Source organism: Corythoichthys intestinalis, chromosome 14 (assembly GCF_030265065.1).
Source record: "Corythoichthys intestinalis isolate RoL2023-P3 chromosome 14, ASM3026506v1, whole genome shotgun sequence".
Classification (NCBI taxonomy): Eukaryota; Metazoa; Chordata; class Actinopteri; order Syngnathiformes; family Syngnathidae; genus Corythoichthys; species Corythoichthys intestinalis.
Window position 1 is genome coordinate 32134011 of NC_080408.1, and position 19075 is coordinate 32153085.

Here is a 19075-nt window from a genome sequence, read left to right on the forward strand (position 1 = left end):
TGATGAGCTGTGTCGCTTTTACGCCAAACATATCGTTTTGCATTGTGGCCAAAAAGTTCAATTTTGGTTTCATCTGACCAGAGCACCTTCTTCCACATGTTTGGTGTGTCTCCCAGGTGGCTTGTGGCAAACTTTAAACAAGACTTTTTATGGATATCTTTGAGAAATGGCTTTCTTCTTGCCACTCTTCCATAAAGGCCAGATTTGTGCAGTGTACGACTGATTGTTGTCCTATGGACAGACTCTCCCACCTCAGCTGTAGATCTCTGCAGTTCATCCAGAGTGATCATGGGCCTCTTGGCTGCATCTCTGATCAGTTTTCTCCTTGTTTGAGAAGAAAGTTTGGAAGGACGGCCAGGTCTTGGTAGATTTGCAGTGGTCTGATGCTCCTTCCATTTCAATATGATGGCTTGCACAGTGCTCCTTGAGATGTTTAAAGCTTGGGAAATCTTTTTGTATCCAAATCTGGCTTTAAACTTCTCCACAACAGTATCTCGGACCTGCCTGGTGTGTTCCTTGGTTTTCATAATGCTCTCTGCACTTTAAACAGAACCCTGAGACTATCACAGAGCAGGTGCATTTATATGGAGACTTGATTACACACATTTGGATTCTATTTCTCATTATCGGTTATTTAGGACAACATTGGATCATTCAGAGATCCTCACTGAACTTCTGGAGTGAGTTTGCTGCACTGAAAGTAAAGGGGCCGAATAATATTGCACGCCCCACTTTTCAGTTTTTTATTTGTTAAAAAAGTTTAAATTATCCAATAAATGTTGTTCCACTTCACGATTGTGTCCCACTTGTTGTTGATTCTTGACAAAAAAATTAAATTTCATATCTTTATGTTTGAAGCCTGAAATGTGGCGAAAGGTTGCAAGATTCAAGGGGGCCGAATACTTTTGCAAGGCACTGTAGTAACTGAAAATATCACCAATATGATCATAGGTAGCATTGGAGTGTATAAATGGTATTTCTTCTTGTTGCTTGTTTTTCCCCTCTTCTGTCTGCTTCCTTCCTTTCTTTCCTCTCCATAAACCCTTCTCGTCCGCTCCTTTCTCCTATTGAATCAAACATAGTGAACAACAACAATGGGAGTATATCAAACTCCCATGTGATACATTAAAACTGTTCAGACCGTAAGGACACTCACATTCCTGTTTTCCATGTCTAAGCAGCTGAACAGGACAGGCATAAAAAAGGGATTTAATCTGTCATCATTTAACATCGTTCATATGCATATGCGTGTGTACCTTTTCTTCAGTCTATCGTAAGATTTTACAAGAAGTTATTATGACAAAATGTAACATGTTAACAAGGCCAGCCCCACAACTTCCATAACCTTCATGAATTTCCAGTGATCTCTTACACTCCTAAAACATAACAGAGGTTGCTGATGTGGTCTAAAGTTCTGCCAGAGGTGATTAGTTGAAATTCTTCTGAAAGACCCTCACAAGAATTTTGGATCTCTCAGGTCATACCCCACTATCAAAGCCAGCACGCCACCAGTTAGTAATTAGTTGAACGCTTTAGAAAGTCCAAGGTATGATACCGCAAGTCCAATAACACGACCACAAAATCGGTCATTGAACTGTGACCCAGTGTCCCGGCGCCAAGTAGACTTATGAACAGTCTCGCATTTAAAAAAAAAAAAAAGTGCTCAGGCATCCAATATAAAAGCACCATTTGGGTTCTGGACAGTGGACCGTTCCTTGCAAACTTGCCCTCCCAGTTCCAGAGAGTGACTATCTAAGGAACTCTTGGACAAGATATCACCGCTGGCTTCCTGATTGTCAACCATGAAGCAATTCCTCTTGTCACCTCTGCTCCACGCACTACTACTGCCAACTTGTTTGGGTAAATAAAAAGATAGTTCAGAGCAATCTCACAATCAATCTGTCTAGGTTGGAAAAAGCATAGCTGTATATTTATTTTACTTTTTGTCTTTTTCTACAGCCGATGTGTCATCGGCTCCCTCCGAGAATGTGAGGTGGTGTGTCATATCATGGCCGGAGCATAGGAAGTGCCAGGCCCTGGCCGCCAAAGCACCCATGTTCTCCTGTGTGAAGCGTGCAAGCCCTGTGGACTGCATCCAGGCCATTCATGTGAGTATGGCTGTTGTTGTTTTTTTTGTTGTTGTTTTTTTTTTTTTTGCTCATTCAAGATTTCTTGTAAAGTGACAGCATGGTGTGATAGTGGTGAGCACTATTGTCTCACAGTCAAAGGTTCTGAGTTTGAATCTGGCCTCAGTAGAGGTTTCATTCTCCACACTGCACTGGTGTTTTTCTTCACCATCTTATTATTGAAAACAAAATATTTTCTTAGATTTATTAAAAACTAAACTTTTCTTGCCAAATATCGCTATTACTTTTACGCTATTTCTTCATTTTTTCATTGCTCTGAGAACAGGCGGGTGAAGCGGATGCAGTCACATTGGATGCAGCAGACATCTACTTGGCTGGATTGGAGAACTACAAACTCAAACCCATAATTGCAGAGGAATATGGCCCAGGTAAGTATTCTTCAAAAATGGACAAAACAACAAGTGCGAACTCCCAATATTCAGGGTCCACTGTAGTAATCTGGAACCTCACTTATCAAAAAATGTGTAGGAATCTGTTTGACTTTCAGGGAAAAGGGAAGGTAAAAATATTTCTTGTTGAACAGTTTTACTTCACGCCAAATCTAACCATATTAGGTCAATACAAAGCAGCATGAGCCACAATGGCCAGTGTTTTGTTAAGTAAGTAGATGTTTCAACAAGGCAAATTTATTTGTATAACGCAATTCAACACAAAGAGCTGATTCGTAAACATCCCATTAAATCATCAAGAGAATTTAAAAAAAAAAAAAAAAAAAATGGAAATCGGAAATAGAAATAAATCAAAGAAATCAACCAAAAGAAATAACTTGAAATTTGAAATACGAAGACAGTTATGAATATACAACACCGAGTTTAGCCCTGATTTAAAGAAGCTCACAGTTTGAGCACACTTCAGACCTTCAGGTCACTTGTTCCAGAGGTGAGGAGCATAGTACGTAACTAAATGCTGCCTCACCCATCTTGGTTCTTTGTTCTTGGAACATACAGCAGACCAGTTCCAGACAACCATTCAACTCTAGATGCTTCATGGAGTCAAACAAATCAAGTATTTATTTTGGTCCAAGGGCATTAAGTGTTTTGTAGACCAGTGTTTTTCAACCTTTTCTGAGTCACGGCACGTTTTTACATAGGAAAAAATGTTGCGGCACACCACAAACCAAAAATGTTCCAAAATTACTTCCTATAGCTACATTATATTTAATTATCAAATGATTTCTCAAAATTTCTCAATATTAATTCTAACTCAGTGTGACTTGAGCCTGTTTAGATGAACACAAAGCCGATATCCTGGCTGGAATTGAAGAAGGACGCACACGAAGCTCTTCTTCAACAGCTCTTTGTCTCTGTTTTTTTTTTTTTTTTTTTTTTTTTTTTTTTTTTTTTAATTTTTAATTTTTTTTTTATCGCAGTTAGGTTTGAAAAGCTCAGACTTATCAGATAGGTGGACTTTAGCAACGTCTTTAACTGCATCAGGGCCGAGCATCTCGCTGAAAATTGAACTTTGCAGGCTGGTAGTATTAATTACTCTGCCACAGTGTGGGACTCTTTGAATTTAGCAACAAGTTCAGCAACAGGGTAACTGGCTTTGGGGCCTTTCTCATTTACCTTTGTAGTTTTTCTCAAAAAAGTTGCTTGTTTCTCTGTGTTTTCACAAAGGCGAACAAAATAGTCCATCGACTTGTTTTGAAGCGACGGGAGATGACGTTTAAGCTTGTTTGGCACCATGGCGCTGTTGGATAGCTGCTCATGTCGCATTCAAGAACTGCTCTGATTTCTAGCCATCGGCCACCTTGCTGTCCTTGACAATGTGTTGGAATAAAACACAGGGGGAGGATTTATGGTCGTCACATATGGATAAAATAGAAGGAACACTTTTGTGTATATCGACACTTGAGGAGTCTAATCCAATGACGTACAGTAGATGTGCTGGGGTCCACATTGTCGCGGACAGCAAGGTGGCTAGAAATCCGAGCAGTTCTTGAACGTGACACGAGCAATACCTCCCTCATTCGCACATAACCGAAACCTTCTACCTAGTCCTTTCTATCTTGACAATCTCTCACGGCACACTAGTGTACTGCAGCACACCAGTTGAAAAACACTGTTGTAGACAAGTAGTAGTGTTATAGTCTGTCCTTTGACTCAATGGATGTCAGTGAGACGCATTCTCAAAGAGCGAAGTAGCCATACAGTACATGCAGATGGCATGTTCCACCACCGTACACAGGTGTGGAATTTGTAGTTTGCTTCCTGTGCGCCTCAATAGTTTTGGTGAAGAGGGTAACCCCTGTCGCCTTCAAGTCATTATGTTATACATGTACTATGTGTTATTTGTGGGGATGATTTGCAAAGCCAAGCTCCCAACATACACTGAACAGAAATACAGTGGGGCAAATAAGTATTTAGTCACCACCAATTGTGCAAGTTCTCCTACTTGAAAATATTAGAGAGGCCTGTAATTGTCAACATGGGTAAACCTCAACCATGAAAGACAAAATGTGGAGAAAAAAAAAACAGAAAATCACATTGTATGATTTTTAAAGAATTTATTTCCAAATTAGAGTGGAAAATAAGTATTTGGTCACCTACAAACAAGCAAGATTTCTTGCTGTCAAAGAGGTCTAACTTCTTCTAACGAGGTCTAACGAGGCTCCACTTGTTACCTGTATTCATGGCACCTGTTTTAACTCATTATTGGTATAAAAAACACCTGTCCACAACTCAGTCAGTCACACTCCAAACTCCACTATGGCCAAAGAGCTGTCGAAGGACACCAGAGACAAAATTGTAGACCTGCACTAGGCTGGGAAGACTGAATCTGCAATAGGTAAAACGCTTGGTGTAAAGAAATCAATTGAAATCTCTGTAATAATCTCCCTCAATCTGGGGCTCCATGCAAGATCTCACCCCGTGGCGTCAAAATGATAACAAGAACAGTGAGCAAAAATCCCAGAACCACACGGGGGGACCTAGTGAATGACCTACAGAGAGCTGGGACCACAGTAACAAAGGCTACTATCCGTAACACAATGCGCCACCAGGGACTTAAATCCTGCACTGCCAGACGTGTCCCCCTGCTGAAGAAAGTACATGTCCAGGCCTGTCTGCGGTTCGCTAGAGAGCATTTGGATGATCCAGAAGAGGACTGGGAGAATGTGTTATGGTCAGATGAAACCAAAATAGAACTTTTTGGTAGAAACACATGTTCTTGTGTTTGGAGGGGAAAGAATACTGAATTGCATCCGAAGAACACCATACCCACTGTGAAGCATGGGGGTGGAAACATCCTCCTATGGGGCTGTTTTTCTGCAAAGGGACCGGGACAACTGATCTGTGTAAAGGAAAGAATGAATGGGGCCATGTATTGAGAGATTTTGAGTGAAAATCTCCTTCCATCAGCAAGGGCATTGAAGATAAGACATGGCTGGGTCTTTCAGCATGACAATGATCCCAAACACACAGCCAGGGCAACAAAGGAGTGCCTTCATAAGAAGCATTTCAAGGTCCTGGTGTGGCCTAGCCAGTCTCCAGATCTCAACCTCATAGAAAATCTTTGGAGGGCGTTGAAAGTCTGTGTTGCCCAACGACAGCCCCAAAACATCACTGCTCTAGAGGAGAGCTGCATGGAGGAATGGGCCAAAATACCAGCAACAGTGTGTGAAAAGCTTGTGAAGAGTTACAGAACACGTTTGGCCTCTGTTATTGCCAACAATGGTACATAACAAAGTATTGAGTAGAACTTTTGGTATTGACCAAATACACATTTTCCACCGTGTCCATTAATTATCCATTAATAATTGATACCCCCCTAAATAAAAACTCTTCTTCCTGCATTCTACGCAGCATCAAATACCTGCAACTATGCCGTAGCTGTAAGTAAGAGGGGCTCTGTATTTGGCATCAGAGATGTGGCAGGGAAGAGATCCTGCCACAGTGGTAAAGGTGCTGCTGGCTGGTACGCACCGATTACAACCCTCATCGAGTTGGGTATTTTGAGGTATGACGCTGATGAGGACCAAAATATGGAGGCCGGTGAGGGACACCTCTTCCTTATCATATTTTATAGTTTATAGACAGGAAGACATGGCTTGAACAATTTTCTTTTCTTTTGTCTTTTTTCGCAGTCGTGGGTAGGTTCTTCTCTTCGAGCTGCATCCCTGGAGCACAAAGCCATCAACTGTGTAAAAGCTGTAAGGGAGACTGTTCACGGTCCCACCATGAAGATTTCTATGACTGCAGAGGCGCATTCCGGTGAGAATGAGCTGTCAGGTTTCTGCAAAAAAAATTGTCTGGTTGTTTATTTGGGATTTTAAATGTATCCAATAGTTTTACGGTTATGTGGAAGAGGTGAAACTGTGAGTGATTTTTTTTGTGTGTGTGTGTGGTGTCTCTAGTGTGGAGGAAAAAGTCTGTGAAATCTTTGGGTTTTCTTAATATCTGGATACTTTTTTTTTTAATTGTCTCATTTCCATCAAAATCAAAAGGTGTAAATGAACTGACTGCTTCAACTAATATTATACAAATTCATTAATTCAAAAAAAAAAAAAAAGTGTTATTATTGTGATTGAAAATAATTTTCATGAGTTTTGGGTTTAGTAAGTCATCCCGTCTCCTTTTACCTCTTCCACATTACTGTAAAACTGACACATAAAGTTCCCCCACATTAAATGGGAGCTCACTGTATCTGCCTTCCCATTCCATCCATCATCACATGATGTGACGATTAACAGAATAACCCTCTGGCATTGCTAGGTGCTTGGTCGAGGGTTCTGGAGATGTGGCATTTTTTAGTCATCTCTCACTGCCAGGTAAGTCCGTCAAGTCTACTCAGCCCTATATGTACAGTAATTTCATCACAATTTAACATCACCCAACTAACTAGTATGAGTTGATGTTGTGCTCTTAGGTTCAGTCTTAGAAGCTGCTCACTCCAGGAAAGGTTCACAAAGTTCTAATGGCTTCATAATAATACATAATAATTTGCGAACCTGTACATCATTATTTCGTTGTTTTTTTTAACAGTACCAGAAATTTCAGCAATAATAAAAAAGGACATCTACTTCTTTAATTTGCACACCTATGACATTATTCTGCAGAACATGAACAGGCAAACTATGAGCTGCTGTGCAAGGACAACACCAGATCGCCCATTACCGACTACCAAAGATGCCACCTGTCCAAAGTACCAGCTCACGCAGTGGTCACCCGGCAAGACTTACATTTGGCTGAACTAATCTGGCAAAGCCTCGACACAGTGCGGGTAAGCTACAAACTTGATTTGAGAAATGCTTTATGTGCGGCGTGCAGAGGTGGGTAGAGTAGCCAAAAGTTTTACTCAAGTAATAGTAGCGTAACTTCTTAATAGTTTTACTTAAGTAAAAGTAGTCATCCAAAAAATGTACTCAAGTACAAGTAAAGCATTCGGTGAAAAGAATACTCAAGTGATGAGTAACATTGTGAGTAACTGCTTACATTAAACAAAGGTTTTTTTTTCTCAGCACAAAGTTAGCTATGTTATTATTATACTGTACTACAACCTATTACATAACAATATTAAGCCAAAGATATACAAAAAAATAAGTTTCTGCGAGAGAAAAGAAATCTACAGAAATGAAGCATTATTCGTCCAAAGAGCATGAGTGCCTTCTAGTGAAGAAAAGTAAACAAATTCCCTACTATGAAACTAATAGGATCATATCTGGTTTTCCGTGGTCAATCGGTGCCAAATAAAAACTGGGAGAGAGGTTAAAATACGTGATTTCGAGTCATGTTGGCAGCAGCCCTCTACGTCAAATGCTTAGTTTTTTACAGTGCTTTAAAGAGGCCACATGATTGAACAGGCCAGCGTGATCATATAATGGCAAGCTTGAGTCCAATTGGTATAATGGAGTTATGTAATTATTGTTGTGATGTCTCAATGGCAAAACTTGTAGAGCCACTGTTGGATGGTAGCGTAGTAAGAGTTACGTTTCGTGTTCACAAATCAACTCAAGTAAAAGTAAAAAGTATGGCTTTGTAAAACTACTCTTAGAAGTACATTTCTCTCAAAAAGATATAAATGTAACGGATTTAACGTGACACATTACTACCCACCTCTGGTGGCGTGTGTGCGTATGTTTAAAAAAAACAAAAAAAAAAACAATACAGACCCTTGTGAATAATTGTTTCATTATTTGCCTGATGGTTTTATTTTTGGTGTGCTCTTTCTTTTTAAAAGGGATTCAACCTTTTTTCATCTGAAGGATACACACCCACCAGCAAGAATCTGATGTTCAGAGACTCCACTGTAAAACTGGTCCAATTACCTGCCAACATAGACTCCTACGTGTATCTGGGTGCTAAATTCCTGAGCATAGTGCGCTCTCTGAACAGAGGTAACAACAAACACGACCATCAGGCAAACGCTTGGAGCTATTTTGCATCACTTTTTTCAGTGGTCAGACCAAAAGCCATCAGATGGTGTGCTGTGGGCAAACATGAGATCAGAAAATGTGACGAATGGAGCATCCATAGCATGTTGACTGGCGAACAGCATATTGAATGCAATGAGGCCTCTTCTGTGGAGGAGTGCTTAAGGATGATCCTGGTAAATTGACAGATATATTTGTATCCCGGTGAAAATGTGTACATTTTAGTGATAAACAACACAATAACACTTAAACAAGCACCAGAAAACAGTTGCATCGATCGACACCAAATTGAGTGCACATGTCTATTATTACAGGACGTACCAAATATTCTCATGTTCAAATCCAATGTTCATATCAAATCAGAAGTAGGTATTCTAAACAGGTGAATAAAAGTCAAATTGGAAAATGGTCATGACTATACAAAGATGCCTGAAAAATCCTGAAGTTGTAAAAAAATGTAATCATTTGTGTGTTCTGTTGTGTCTTAAGAGCAATGAGGCAGATGCCGTGACAGTGGACGCTGGTGAGATGTACACCGCCGGGCAGTGCGGTCTGGTTCCAGCCATGGTGGAGCAGTATGATGAAGGTGTTGTTAGATGATGTCTTTAATGAATTCTGCTGTTTCTTAATAAATTACATTGACATCTCGTTTTCCCTCCACAGTCAAGTGTGGCATAATTGGAGGTAAGCAATTCATTTTACTGCTTGACGTCTCAAGGGTGGGCAAGAGAAGTGAGGTACAGATGGGACTGGTTGCCAACCAATCTTAGGGTATACACAAACGATTCAGGAACTAAACACTCTTTTGGGGGATTGTAGGTCTCCTTTTCTTTGTGTTTGATGGTTGATAAAAAAATCAAGTAAATTCTCCAATTGTTGTGTGTGTAGCCACAGCTTCCTCCTACTATGCTGTCGCTGTAGTGAGGAAGGATTCCGGGATTACCTGGGCCAACCTGCGAGGGAAGAAGTCCTGCCACACAGGTTATGGCAGAACCGCCGGCTGGAACATTCCAATGGCTATAATCCACAAAGAGATTAATGATTGTGACTTCAGTAAGTCCATCCATATTATGTAAAAATATCATTTACAATATCAAGGCTTGTGCTCTTTCTTAAGCCAAGTTCTTCAGTAGTGGCTGCGCCCCTGGAGCTCCAATTTCTTCATCCTTCTGCTCCCAATGTGAGGGTAGTAGCAGGGTTTTGGACGACATTGACAAGTGCAGACCTAATAAAGAGGAGAAGTACTACGGATACGGTGGGGCTTTTAGGTAAGATTCATTGAGGAAACATCCATCTGTACATTTTGTACGGCTCTTGTCCTGAATGCAGCGTATTCAAGAACAGCATGTCTGTAGTTTAGGACTGGCAATCTTCTTCTCTTTCAGATGTCTTGTTGAGAATGCTGGTGACGTTGCCTTCATTAAACACACAACTGTTGAAGAAAACAGTGACGGTAACAACTGGACACATCAACCCTTCTCTCTCCCCAACAGTCACCTGTATCAGAACCTGACTGTGTTTTATTGCAGGAAAGGGTCCACAATGGTCAATGCATGTTTTCAGCAACGAGTACGAACTGATTTGCCCCCGTCAAAGCCATCCAGTGCCAATCACTGAGTTTGAATCTTGCCACTTGGGTGTCAGCCCAGCAAAAGCTGTTATGACCCGTCCTGAGATTCACCAGGATGTTGTCAGTATTCTTCAGGAACAGCAGGTATAGGGATACATCTAAGAATTGTTTTTCCTACTTCAATTGAATTTTGAATCCAGATGCGTTCTCTTTTTTAGGCCAAGTTTGGCAGAGGCGGTAGCGATCGGACGTTCTCATTGTTTCAGTCCCGGCCCCATAATGATCTCCTTTTTAAAGACTCCACCAAATGTCTCCAAGAGATACCTATTGGAACAGACTATAAGGTTTTCTTGGGAGCAGAATATATGGCCACCATGGCCTCACTGAGGGAATGCAGCACCCCAGGTTTGAAATACAATTAGATTTTATACCAGATGAATACAATGTCCACATTGTGAAAAAGATTTCTCTGCTCTTCCACACAGATCTGGAGAAATTGTGCCATTCGCAACCCTGCCTGGAGAATCTCTAATCTGCTCAAGCTCATTTTCTGACTGATACTGATGTGGTTTTTCAAAAATAACCTTGTTAACAACTTGCTCTCAATAACGACCAAAAAAACCTACAGGAGTATGGTATTAAAATAACCTGCTGAATGAGTTAGTTTTCTGTTTTTAAATATTTCTTGCTCAATGGTCATCACTTCATTGGGGACCCTTGCGTGCAATGCCATTAAAAAGCCACCGGCTTTGAATTGCATTTTAGAATAAAAGCATTAATTTGAGAAGCTGAAACAATTAAATTGCAACTTTATTCATTCCCTAGATACTCTATATATACTTTCCATATTTAAGGGTCTGCTTCTTGGCAGTTTTAATCTTATTTTATGATCAAACACTGGTATTTAAAGTTAATTTAGCTCACACAGAATTTACATATACTGTACGTACTGTGCATATCGGTTTTTCAGTGAATACTACATTGCGTACGTTTAATAGAAATGAACTTATGCTTTACTGTATGTTGCCGTCCACATTATTCAATTAAATTAATTTGTATATCGTCAACTCCAGTATATCTTAGACCCACCTACCATATGTCAAAATGTACATTATATGTATGTGGGCTATATAAAATACATGAGTTGTGCAAGTAATTATTATTTATAAAATTGAAACATGAGCCAAATATTCTTTATAACAGGACAGTATTTCAAATTGACTGTGTGAAAAGTGCGTGACAGTAAATTGACAGTGATTTAGTTCCAGGTTGAAGTTGTAACATTAGTCAGTTGATTAATTTTTATTGATTGATGTATTGCGAGCAGTAATAAAGAAATACAACAACAACGGGAAAAAACAATAATAACATTAATCATGATGATAACAAAATAATAATAAATACATACATATATGTAGCTCGAAAAGGAGCAGGAAGAAACTGAGCTTTCTTTGGGTCCCATCCAGGGTTGAAAGTGGCTACAATTTCTTGCTGGAACTCCCTTACAGAAAGGTCGGCATGGAGCCCTTTTTTTTTGTGTGTGCGTGTGGGGTCCAAAAACTGCTTTTGGCGCAGTTATAAATATAACACACAGGTCTCGCACACACAGTGGATAGAACATTCGCTTGACAGTTCTAAGATCAAGAATTCAATCCTGGACTGCGGCCTTCTTGTGTGGAGTTTGCATGTTCTCCCCGTACTTGCGTGGGTTTTATCGGGGTACTCCTATTTCACCCCACATCCCAAAACATGCATGGTAGGCTGATCGAACACTTTAAATTGTCCCTAGCTATGAGTGTGTGCGCGATTAGTTGTTAGTCTCCTTGTGCCCTGCGATTGGCTGGCAACTGATTCAGGGTGTACCCCGCCTACTGCCCATAGCTAGCTGGGGCTGGCTCCAGCACCCCGTGACCTTCATAAGAATAAGCGGCTCGGGAAGTGAATGAATGAATGAATGAAAGGTTTCACATGCATTAGGCTACTGCATTACACTGAAACAATGCATACAGTGGGGCAAATAAGTATTTAGTCAACCACTAATTGTGCAAGTTCTCCCACTTGAAAATATTAGAGAGGCCTGTAATTGTCAACATGGGTAAACCTCAACCATGAGAGACAGAATGTGGGGGGAAAAAATCAGAAAATCACATTGTTTGATTTTTAAAGAATTGATTTGAAAATCATGGTGGAAAATAAGTATTTGGTCAATACCAAAAGTTCATCTCAATACTTTGTTATGTACCCTTTGTTGGCAATAACTGAAGCCAAACGTTTTCTATAACTCTTCACAAGCTTTTTACACACTGTTGTTGGTATTTTGGCCCATTCCTCCATGCAGATCTCCTCTAGAGCAGTGACGTTTTGGGGCTGTCATTGGGCAACACAGACTTTCAACTCCCTCCACAGATTTTCTATGGGGTTGAGATATGGGGACTGGCTAGGCCACTCCAGGACCTTGAAATGCTTCTTACGAAGCCACTCCTTTGTTGCCCTGGCAGTGTGTTTGGGATCATTGTCATGCTGAAAGACCCAGCCACGTCTCATCTTCAATGCCCTTGCTGATGGAAGGAGATTTTCACTCAAATTCTCTCGATACATGGCCCCATTGGTTCTTTCCTTTACACAGATCAGTCGTCCTGGTCCCTTTGCAGAAAAACAGCCCCAAGTCATGATGTTTCCACCCCCATTCTTTACAGTGGGCATTATGTTCTTTGGAAGCAATTCAGTATTCTTTCTCCTCCAAACATGAGAACCTGTGTTTCTACCAAAAAGTTCTATTTTGGTTTCATCTGACCATAACACATTCTTCCAGTCCTCTTCTGGATCATCCAAATGCTCTTTAGCGAACCACAGACGGACCTGGATGTGTACTTTCTTCAGCAGGGGGACACGTCTGGCAGTGCAGGATTTGAGTCCCTGGCGGCATTGTGTTACTGATAGTAGCCTTTGTTACTGTGGTCACATTTCTCTGTAGGTCATTCACTAGGTCCCCCCGTGTGGTTCTGGGATTTTTGCTCACCGTTCTTGTTATCATTTTGACGTCACGAGGTGAGATCTTGCATGGAACCCCAGACCGAGGGAGATTATCAGTGGTCTTGTATGTCTTCCATTTTCTAATAATTGCTCCCACAGTTGATTTCTTTACACCAAGCATTTACCTATTGCAGATTCAGTCTTCCCAGCCTGGTGCAGGTCTACAATTTTGTCTCTGGTGTCCTTCGACAGCTCTTTGGTCTTGGCCATAGTGGAGTTTGGAGTTGTGGGCAGGTGTATTTTTTATGCATGTAATGAGTTTAAAACAGGTGCCATTAATACAGGAGCCTCGTTAGACCTCGTTAGAAGTTAGACCTCTTTGACAGCCAGAAATCTTGCTTGTTTGTAGGTGACCAAATACTTATTTTCCATTCTAATTTAGAAATAGTTAAAAAAAAAAAAAAAATCAAATAATGTGATTTTCTGTTTTTTCCACATTCTGTCTCTCATGGTTGAGGTTTACCCATGTTGACAATTACAGGCCTCTCTAATCTTTTCAAGTAGGAGAACTTGCACAATTGGTGGTTGACTAAATACTTATTTGCCCCACTGTACATGAGAAACTGATTTCAATTCAAAATTGTATTTTTTCACTGATTTACAAAATTCCCTCTAAAACTCCATCTTATTATCATTTTCCCTCAATTCCTCAAATATAAATGAAAATCCTCAATTTTAACTATTCAAAAACATAGGATGTATATAAAACTGAAGATAAGGGTAAACACTGATTTTTTTTTTAAGTAATAAAGATATGCGTAATATACATTAACAAAAAAATAAATACAAATGACTTGTATTATGCACAGTGAAATGGAATATATTTTGAAGATAAAGCAAACATTGACTTTTTTTTTTTATGTGAAATGAACAGAATAAATAGAAAGTGCACATTAAAATGGAAGATGTTCTGAACCTCCCAAATAAAATAAAATAAACCTCATCAACTCTTTCCTTTCTCTCAAAGATCTGATCAATTCACTTGTCTTGCTCTTTTAATTCAACAACCTTGTTATTTTCCTCTATTCGTTACTTTAAAAAATCTGTACTTCAACAAATCAGAGCTAACTATTGTTGATCACATGTCAGTATATCAGCCAATTGAACGGACAGCAGAGTCCAGTTTTTTTTATTTATTCATTTATTTATTTTTTTGCTGCCTGCATGTGCTTAGCGATGTGACAGGTCAGATACAGAGAGACGCTGGGAAGAACTACTAAATAAATGAATAATAAATATCGGGGGAAACGGATTACACTACACAAGCACTTTATAAGTCTTGTTCTTAACACTTGTGTATGTAAATCTGACGTTAGTAGATTGTTCTTTTTGGAGATGTGTGTGTGTCAGCGTGGCAGGGTTTTTTTTAAACATGGAGTTTTGACAGTTGACGTCATATTTTCGGGATCAAAGCACCGTATACCGGAACGGCGTTCCAGCCCCGAAACTCATGCCGGTATGGAGTTCCAGCACTTTCTTCCGCCTCTTTGACCCTGGTCCCACCCCCAATTCACTCCTTAAAATTTCCATGAGAATAGTCACTCCCCAATATAGTCATCATCATCACATCATCACTATCATCACTGCCATCACTACCACTGCCATCATCGCTGTCATCCCCGCTGTCCCTAAAGATTGATCGTACATTCAAAGTCAAAACATATAGTCAGTAAATTGTTCAAAAAATAAAAAACGTGAGTCCTTTTCCTAACTAAAAGGAAATGTGTTAAGCTCAAACTTAAAGAACACCAGTCTGCTTTTATTGAGGATGACAAAATCTGAAAATATTTACAGTTGACAGGCTGTAATTCTGAGCAACTGTATGATTTCAAATGATTACGTTTTACTATTTACATTTTAAAAGTTTCAGCACTCAATATTTCACAGCCTGTGCACACATTTTCAGCAAATATTCATTTTTGATAAAAGTGAAATATCCATAAACATATTGTTTGTTATGTTACAAAACTGCCCTCTATGGGTATTTTAAAAAATCAAAGGATGCAAGGGCCAACTTTAAATCCTTCCACTTTAATTTGTTAAACAGAGTATAGTATCGTAAATGTATTTTTTTTTCAGTACTGTAGCAACACATGGGGGCCATCCAGCAGTCAAATTGGATTGGACATCTATCATTATCAATGGCAGTGAAACATGATCACTCAATGCCAGCCTTCCCAGTTGAAATGGATTGGATGTCTGTAATTGTCAATGGCAGTGAATGAGATAAGGGCTACAAGCAACAAAATAATCCAGAAATAATGATATTGCAATTTATTTATATATAATTTACACAACAAACAAATTTCGCAGTACAAAGAAAAAATCCCCAGCGGCTGCAAAAAGTAAAGAAAATCAGTATTACCCCACTACCAAAATAGCACAATTTATCTCACTGGATTATTTTTTTAGATACTGTAAATGTATTTATGTAAAAATAAAATATCTAAATGATAGTTTCCTAGGAGCACGCACGTCGTGTCCATCCGTGAGGTTTTAGGGTCCACACAATGTCGATAAACTCTGCATTTATCGCTGTGAGACGATGAAAACTCCAGGACAGATTCTTTTCCTCAGTCATGTAAGCTCCGCTCATCTGCTTTGCTCGTCAATTTGCCTCGTTCTCCTGAAACCCCCCCCCCCCCCCCCCTTGTCGTTCTCCCAATTGGAATAAAACATCAGGCCACGTACAAATAACCAATCAACAGGTTCATATGAGATGAATGACAGTTGGGAAGGAGAAAAAAAACACTGCTTAACAGACATTACTGGTCAACAATACGACATCATCATAGTGGAAATGGATTTTATTCAACATTTTACCATTCTTGAACAACATTTTAGAACTTATTTATTTTTTAATAACTACTTAATTTGTATGCTGCTGTATTTATATCTTAACTATTTATTTATTTATTAACTAATTATTGAAATAATGTAGTGTTTTTTCCCTTGGGTTACACATGTTTAAGCAAATACTGCAGTGAAAATTCTTATACCAGGTTTATTTATATTTTAGAATATGTAATTTTCTCTTATATAGTTTTCTACTTTAATAAATAGCGCCCCACCCCAAGGTTATTTCAATCCGTGTGTCCCTACTCTCTATATGCAACCATACAGTATTTGTCGTTCTCCTCACAACGTTATCTAGAAAGGTACACATCATTAAGTTCTCTAATAATTAAAAAATTGTTTGGAAAAAAAAACGTGCTGACGGTGGCTCAGTGAAAATCTAATTTGGTATGATCTCAGGTGAACAAGAAGTTGAGTAAGGAAGTTTTGATATAGAGGTTGAAGAAAGAAAAGAGGCAAGGACTGACTGAGTCACAGCCAGAAAATGTTGATGACAGTGTTGATTTCTACTCACTGTTCACCCCTCCCAATTAAAATCTGTCACAGTCACAGCCAATTATATTGTAAAGCTGGTTAAACTGGAACTTATGTTGTTGTAAGGTGTATTATTTTCTTTTTCATGTGCCCCTTTTGATCTATGAGCACCAGCCCCTCCATCAGTCTCTGCACCGCCCTGCCTAGATTGTTTGGAATATGTGTGTGTGTGTGAGTGTGGGGGGGGGGGGGGGCATTGTTAAAGTGACTAGCTTCATCTAGTGTTGAAACTTTGAATTGCAACAGAACGTAGGCTCAATTTAAGCTTCTTTTGTAAGCTATATTCAGTGATATTTTCAGAATTTTGGGAAAGCGAAGGACATCATGGGTAAAATGGAGTATTTTTTCATTTTGGTCAGGAAAGATGATTTGAGGTATGAGTATTTTGAGTTACGAGCGTGGTTAAACTCGTAAATCAAGGCTCAAGTGTTTGACAAAACTTTGTTTTTTTTTTGGGGGGGGGGGGTGAAAATTACCACTTGTATTTTATTCAAGTTTTTGTAAAGCTCATTCCATTATGTATTGTACTAATGTCAAAGCAGAATGGCTTAGCCGCGATGCCCGTGTCACATGATGGAGGCACCACCCTCCTCCGCGCATTTACTCCGGAAGTGATAAACGTGGCTCGGCGGCTAGGCGGCGCACGCACCCAGGCAGCACTGCACAGCGGCACCGGCTTCCTCGGCACGCAACATCGCGCACTATGGCGTCGCTCTGAGTCCACTCACACGGCAGTTGTGTACACACTTAACCGGCAATCCGTCACCATCGGCGCCTTGATAATGGACCTCCGGTCCAGAGGCTTTTTTCGGGGCCATCGGAATCACCAATAGTACTCTAAAAGTACGAAATTGTTTGATTTTTCAGCACTGTCACACGCCTCGGGATTTAATCAAGTGACAGGAGTCGAGCCGGTTAGCACAACTAGCTCGCTAAGTCTGTAGCCAAAGAAGGGCATCTTGGTTTTTGTTGGACTTGAAAAGAAAGCACCGCGGAGTGAAGATATCACGAATTCCGTAGAAGACCCGACGAGAGGCCGACTCCCGGGTCACAATCCAGCCGCGCCTTTACACGTTATCCCGGTAAGAATTTGACCGGGGATGAAAATCTTAGCCGGGGCTTCATTTTGTCCATGTAGCCGCGTTCGAACAAGGCCCCGTGCCGGTTGTCAGCCCGCCCCAGATTTTACGAGCTAAGCCGGCAAAGTGGCAAAATAGCCTTATGAAATTGTCCAAATGCCTCGTGCGAATACTTGTTTGTGTAGCCGCTGTCACTGTGAGGATGTTGCGCCAGTTTTGAGTCTGTCACGACCACCTTTAGCCGCATTATAACCACGGGGTTCTCCTCGGTAATCTTGAACAGGTTGCCACCCTTTAGGCTTCATGCCATGTACTTTCGCTGTTTTCGTCCACCGGTTTTGACGATTTAGCGCCACTTTCACTGTTAAATGTCTAGTTACGACTGTGTTTCTTGCACTGATTCGACGTGTGGGCTGATGATGTCTTAATTCAAACGAAAACCTCGGATTGTGGGTGCTCATGGAGCCGGCCGGGGCCTGTAACCAAATCCACTTCACACAACGTTGAGGAGCTAAAGCTGAAAGCTAACGTTGACCCGCAGTACTTTGACTCAAACCGCATGAATGTCGATGGCTGTTAAAAGCAATTTGGAACTCTGGCGCATTTGTTGTGATAAAATTAACATTAAATGGTCATCGACTGCTTATAGGTCACGCGATTCGATGAAATGATGTAGAACAGCATGACCGGCCACGTAGCAGAATTGAAGCAAAAATGTCTCTTGACAGTGGGACACGTATCATTAGCCCGAATGCAGGTCCCTTTCGGTTTTTACCGGTAATATTGCCCTATTATTTGATGCAGCCACCGTTTCTTTTCCTACGCACCCGTGGGCTTTGTTTAGCAATGATTTCGTTCGACTTGTAGAACTGCCGGCCGAATATTAACCGTCAATTTCTCCGAAAAGAGCATGGCGCTAGCTAATGCTAATGTCAGTGGTCGTGTTAAGCAGGTGATGTCAAGATGATTGGACAAGTCATTCGAAAACTGTTCATGTAAAGTTGTCATGCCACCCCCACCAGTACACAAAGTGCTTTGGAGTTTTGTGGGTGTTGTTTTTAGGCAAAATTAAGTGACACGAAAAATGAGCTTTGACCTCAGTTGTCCATTTTCTTCCAACGCCCCAGACCACTGGTGACATAACATAGTTAACAACTGGATGGATTAAAAAAAGAAAAAGTCTAAACAATAAGGAAAATGGGTCTTCACAATAATATGGGGAAAAAAACTTTACTAGATTTCCTTATTAAGTTTTGTTGTACTTACTGAGTGGTTGTCAAAGATATTAATTGTGTTGAATTTTACACTCAAGACACAGTTTAATACACAGTGTCAACAAGGCCACTTTACAATACATCAAAAGAAATATCTGGCTATAACTGTATTAGATGGCATGTTTGTCACTTTTGTCAGTGATTGCTTGTCCGTTTTTTTTTTCTATCCCTGAAAATTTGTGCCCAATTTCAGCTGTTATTTTACTTTAAAA

The 19075-nt window shown here is 40.1% G+C and overlaps 2 protein-coding genes across 11 annotated transcripts in view; both read left to right on the forward strand.

Annotated features, from left to right (window-relative positions):
* Positions 1-1441: 1441 nt before the first annotated feature.
* On the forward strand, positions 1442-11162 carry LOC130929445 (serotransferrin-like). 4 transcript variants are annotated; one of them, XM_057856571.1, is made up of 18 exons: positions 1529-1860; positions 1960-2108; positions 2413-2515; positions 5951-6139; positions 6232-6358; positions 6860-6915; positions 7014-7046; positions 7204-7367; positions 8325-8481; positions 8542-8693; positions 9007-9103; positions 9181-9201; positions 9406-9570; positions 9635-9785; positions 9903-9970; positions 10047-10231; positions 10306-10492; positions 10573-11162. In XM_057856571.1, the coding sequence occupies exons 1-18, from the start codon at positions 1803-1805 to the stop codon at positions 10617-10619; spliced, it is 2109 nt and encodes a 702-aa protein (XP_057712554.1). In that variant the 5' UTR covers positions 1529-1802; the 3' UTR covers positions 10620-11162. The 4 variants fall into 4 exon arrangements, with proteins under 4 accessions (XP_057712552.1, XP_057712553.1, XP_057712554.1 ...); XM_057856569.1 differs by having other exon boundaries at positions 1442-1860; positions 8325-8693; XM_057856572.1 differs by lacking the exon at positions 7014-7046 and having other exon boundaries at positions 1666-1860.
* A 5995-nt stretch (positions 11163-17157) lies between these two features.
* Positions 17158-19075, forward strand: part of eif4g1a (eukaryotic translation initiation factor 4 gamma, 1a) — a 48328-nt gene continuing 46410 nt past the window's right edge. For 6 of the 7 annotated variants that reach the window (XM_057857090.1, XM_057857087.1, XM_057857089.1 and 3 more), the window contains exon 1: positions 17158-17592. The gene's annotated coding sequence lies outside the window, so the exon portion shown is untranslated. The remainder of the gene's footprint in view (positions 17593-19075) is intronic. The other variant, XM_057857088.1, reaches the window with a different exon arrangement.